The 5000-nt window shown below is 49.1% G+C and overlaps 1 protein-coding gene across 1 annotated transcript in view; it reads left to right on the top strand.

Annotated features, from left to right (window-relative positions):
• The window catches only part of CSMD1 (CUB and Sushi multiple domains 1), a 1728861-nt gene that overhangs the window by 1694139 nt on the left and 29722 nt on the right, over positions 1-5000 (top strand). Inside the window, exons 58-60 of the mRNA XM_066382147.1 lie at positions 1755-1931; positions 2563-2742; positions 2831-2866. Coding sequence (XP_066238244.1) covers positions 1755-1931; positions 2563-2742; positions 2831-2866 — 393 coding nt within the window. The remainder of the gene's footprint in view (positions 1-1754; positions 1932-2562; positions 2743-2830; positions 2867-5000) is intronic.

Below are 5000 nucleotides of genomic sequence, written 5' to 3'. Positions count from 1 at the left end.
ACTTACAGATTATAATATTTAAGGCTACTTTCTAATAATTAGGATGGTGTTAATTGTGATGGGCATTTTTTATTTGCTGACAATATATTTGTTTGTAAATTAAGTTGAATATGATTCACTTGTGACTTCTTTTATATTTTAGTATTAAGTCTTCACAGGTGACTTTTAGAAACAGCTACATAGATTTTAATAGCAGAGGTGTTTAGAATTAAATATATAATAATATGACTGTCCTTTGCTGATTTACTAAATTATGAATTAGGTTTCGGTATAATTGTTTTCTGCTAGGCTAGCCGTTAGTACCTTTACACAACACCTATTACATCAGTGGTGAATCGGTGTTTGTTGAATGAGTCATGGTCTAGAATAGTACAGCATTTTGGTTTTTGGTTTCTTTTGCGATATGAAATTTTAATGTATTTCACCACCATCATACAACTTCTGAGCTTCAGAGAGAGTTGGGTATCATCTACTTCAATAGCAGGAAGTAGATCGCATCTCAGATGCCGACCAAGAAACTGCAGAGAGGTCTGTGGTAGAAAGGATCGTAAGTTCAAACCCAGATCCATCCGGGAAGAGAGTTAGGATTGATTGGTTATGTCTGCCATGGGGACGGGCACGGCAGCACCAGTGTGTTTACATTTGTCAAATGAGGTTTAACCCAGCCTTCGGTTAAACACATCTTTTCAATATAACATGATAGATAATTACCTACAGTTCCACTCCGGTGGCTTTTAGATGCCATGTACATTTTGCAGTTTGTTGTCTTCCATATTTTAAAAAAAGTATATCTTTGTTCTTAAGACTAGATCCTGTGAAAGACCAGACAGGAAGTAGGGTTTTCAAATCTTTGCTCACTCTTAGAAATGGCCTCATGACACATTGCCATCAGAATCCAGCCAGGGGTCACCTTCCTTAAATGTCAGACTGTGGCGCATTATTGTGGAAGGGAAGGGAGGAAAAGGAGCCGTGTTTATGGAAAACAGGATCAACCCTAAGAAGACAAAAAGTTGGTTATAGATGAACCCCCCCACACCTGGTCCACATCCAGCAGCCGCGGAGCTGCCATGTTTGCCGATAAAGACACACACGATAGACACAGAGCGCCCACCTGATGCCCGGCAGTTGGTAGCTGGTCTTAGTTCCTGTCTCTGGTGTTGTGAACATCTCCAGAGAAATGTCGAGTGCAGTCCTACCAATGCCAGTTAACCCAGCCGCCACCGGGCTTTGAACCCATGAGGGAACTGTCAACTGAACAGTTCAGGTGTGCCCATTCTTGTTCCCCGGGCATCCCTCGTTTTCCAAAATGAATGATCCTGCAGATGTAAACTATGACCTGATTTTGCAGAGATTAAAAAACAAACAAACAAAAAAACTCAGCTATTGCATGATGGGAAGAACTCCTGAGTTCCTCGTCTTGCAGAGACACTTTGAAATCCTGATTTTGTTTTGTAGAATCACCGTGATCGATCTCGGGGTCACGAGGCGTCGACTTCCAGGGTTTTAACTTCTCCTCTAGTTCCTTTCCTGCAACGCGCTCTGGAGTGGATGATAGGTGTAAATCCTCTTTCCAGGGTGACTTACCGTGAAACAAGGGTGTGAGCCGCGAAGCAGCAGACGCACGTGCCGCGTCCCCCACAGAGATGCGCCCGTGTGCATGTGCTGCGCTGATGATGCCCTCTGGTCCCTGGTGGTGACGGCCTTTGGAACGGGTCACTCACTTTCTCTGTGTGTCTGTCCTGTGTCCCTCGCAGCCGTGTCCTGTGGAAACCCCGGCACGCCGACCAACGGCATGATCGTCAGCAGCGATGGCGTCCTGTTCTCCAGCTCGGTCATCTACGCCTGCTGGGAGGGCTACCGGACCTCGGGGCTGATGACCAGGCACTGCACGGCCAACGGCACCTGGACAGGCACGGCTCCCGACTGCTCAGGTCCGTCACACACCCTCACGGTCAACGCAAGGACCGTGTGTGACATCTACTTGACTGAGAAGGACAGGCTTATTTTGTAAAGGGTTGTGTGGACTTTTTTAATACGTAAAGGGACAGAAAGAAGCCAGACATAGGTTCGATGGTTTGACTGTATATTTTGATACTTTTAGAATTTTTTCTTCCTTCGCTTTCTTACTTATATGGATGAAAAGTGTGTTCAGTAGCTCACTGGCCTGGGCATCGTCAAACGGAGGCCAGAAGTGGTCAAGGTGTTTCTCTGTGTCACCCACTCAGTCCGCAGGGAAGTAAGAGCAAACGGGGTGGGGCTGATCGCCCCCGGTGTCCCTGTCCTCAGCTCCGCAGGGCGATCGCACTGCCTTGTTAGGGACCGACGAGGACGCAGCCAGCCTCCAGCCAGCCAGGCCCCAATGGGGGAGAAATCAGTGATTCCAAACTCTGAGCCTCCCGACCGCTGGCGGCGAAAGAGTCAGGGCATAGTGTATTTGCTGTCACAGTTCCCGGATTAATCACTTTGAATCGAACTTAAGGGGCATCCTTGAACAGAAGGCATGACTAATTCACTCCATGATGACTTTGTATTTCTCTTCTTTTTTGTTCCCCCGTGAATCAGTGGTCAGCTGTGGAGACCCAGGCACCCTGGCCAACGGCATCCAGTTTGGGGCAGACTTCACCTTCAACAAGACGGTGAGCTACCAGTGCAACCCGGGCTACGTCCTGGAGCCCGGCGCGTCGGCCACCCTGCGCTGCACGGAGGACGGCGCGTGGAACCACAGCAAGCCGGTCTGCCAAGGTCGGTGTCTCCACACTCTGGTGTTATTCCCACACCCAGAGTCTTCATCGAGTTGCACTGACTTCACGTGTGCCAAGCGTGTCTACAGCCCTTCTGTGTGCTGAGAATTCCTGTCCTCTCATCTGTAAATATTAAATCACTAGGTTGGTTTTTCTTCAAAACAATTGGAAAACATTTATTATACTGAAATAGATACATCCTACTAAAAAAAAAATAAGAAGGGAAAGTAGCAAATTGGCAGGTGGTGCCCTAACTTCACTTGTTTCCCTGTGGCAGACTCACGCTCAACAGTGCCAGGCGTAATTTCCAAGCCTGACGAAACTTTAATCATTTTTACCCCGTGTCTAAAGCCGCACATCTAAAACACCGCCTTCAGTGACATGCTTTATTCCATACACCTCGAGACTCGAGACACTCAGCAGACCGGCAGAGCCAAGACAGTTTAGTGGGCGCTCACTTCTCCCCCAAGTGATGGGTACAGGAGACGTGTGGTCAGCATGCGGTCCGACAGAAGCCGAGGGAACAGGACGCTCAGGAAGCGGGTCTCAGCGAGGCTCTCCTGCTTGAGGGGCTGCAGGGTTCTGGATACTGTTGCACCAGAGGTGGTAACAGGCAGGAGCAGGGCTACGTTGTATCAGACGGCCCCCTTTCCCAGTAAAACAACAGCATGTCACCAAAGCTTCCTCCCACCCAACTAGCGTCCCTTCTGGGAGAGAACTCAAATCCACAATCACCTTTTCCCCTTTCTGCCTGAACAAAGAGAAGGATCAGATAGTACACTCAGAACTGGACACCTGGGTAAATGGACAGAGACGCTCTAATGAGAACGGAATCCAAGTTGAAAACACTTGGAGGGTCCTGCACCCCAGGCCTCGGAGGCGCTTGTCCGTGAACTTTGGGGAAGGCGTTGGGGGCAGGGAAGAGGTAAAGACAGCAGGAAAATCTCAGAATAAACGGCGTTTTTAAAAAAAGTATACTGGCAGACAAGCATTTGGTTTTGTGGGAGAGGCAATCTTTATACAGGAAAAAAAACCTATTCTGTGGTATGTAAAAGGACTTAAAATAATGACCAGGATGCTTACTCATGATTATACTAAAGCTCCATATCTGGGAAGTGTAAGGAACATTCTTGGTACAATTGAGTGTTTGATTTATGATGTCTCTAGTGTTCCAAGAGAAATTTCACTTGGTTTTCTTAAGACTTTAATCTCCGTTTTACAGATAGGAAAACTGGCCCCCAGAGGGCCTCGGTAAGTGGCTCAAGATCGCAGACCCCAAGGTGCAGGTGTTAGGGTTCACGTGACAGTCACCCCTCCTCCAAGTCTGTGTCCTGCTTCCCCATGTCTGTCTGTCTGTCTGTCTCTCTCTGTGTTGGTGAACTTCTTCACCCTGGCCCCGTCCAGTCTTACGGCAGCTACAATGGGTACAATTTAGAGTCAGGTGAGATAGGGGTTCATCACCCAACGGTAGCCTAGGATGTTGGCACTGTGACGTTCTGTGTGATTCAGACGCAGACGCAGATGTCTCCTGGATACAGTGTGAAGAGGTTTCTGACCTGCCCAGTTAACCAGGGGTTGGGAACCTACGGCTCGCAAGCCAGATGTGGCTCTTTTGATGGCTGCATCTGGCTTGTAGACAAATCTTCAATAAAAAAATAATGTTAAAAATATAAAACATTCTCATGTATTACAATCCATTCATTTCCTACCACTCATGTTCATGGCTGCGGGTGGTTGGAGCCAATCACAGCTGTCCTCCAGGACAACACCAAATTTTTATTGGATAATGAGTAACATACATGGGTTGTTGTATGGCTGTCACGGAATTACATTTTAAAACATGTGGCAGCGTTCATGGCTCTCTCAGCCACAAAGGTTCCCGACCCCTGAGTTAGTCTTTCCAGGGAGGGCAGAGCAGGCGGAAGCCAGTGTGAGAGGCGTGAGCGAAGCAGAGGGGGGTGGGATGGGTCCCTAGAGGGACAGGGGAGCGGGGCTGGGGACCGCTGCCCACAGACAGGGACCTGCGCAGTCAGGGCTCCACCAGCACCGGTGCAGTCAGGGCTCTGTGCAGTCAGGGCTCCACCAGCACCTGCGCAGTCAGGGCTCCACCAGCACCTGTGCAGTCAGGGCTCCACCAGCACCTGTGCAGTCAGGGCTCCACCAGCACCTGTGCAGTCAGGGCTCTGCGCAGTCAGGGCTCCACCAGCACTGGTGCAGTCAGGGCTCTGCGCAGTCAGGGCTCCACCAGCACCGGCGAGA

The sequence above is a fragment of the Saccopteryx leptura genome, chromosome 4 (assembly GCF_036850995.1).
Source record: "Saccopteryx leptura isolate mSacLep1 chromosome 4, mSacLep1_pri_phased_curated, whole genome shotgun sequence".
NCBI lineage: Eukaryota > Metazoa > Chordata > Mammalia > Chiroptera > Emballonuridae > Saccopteryx > Saccopteryx leptura.
This window is presented reverse-complemented; position numbering and strand designations above follow the sequence as displayed.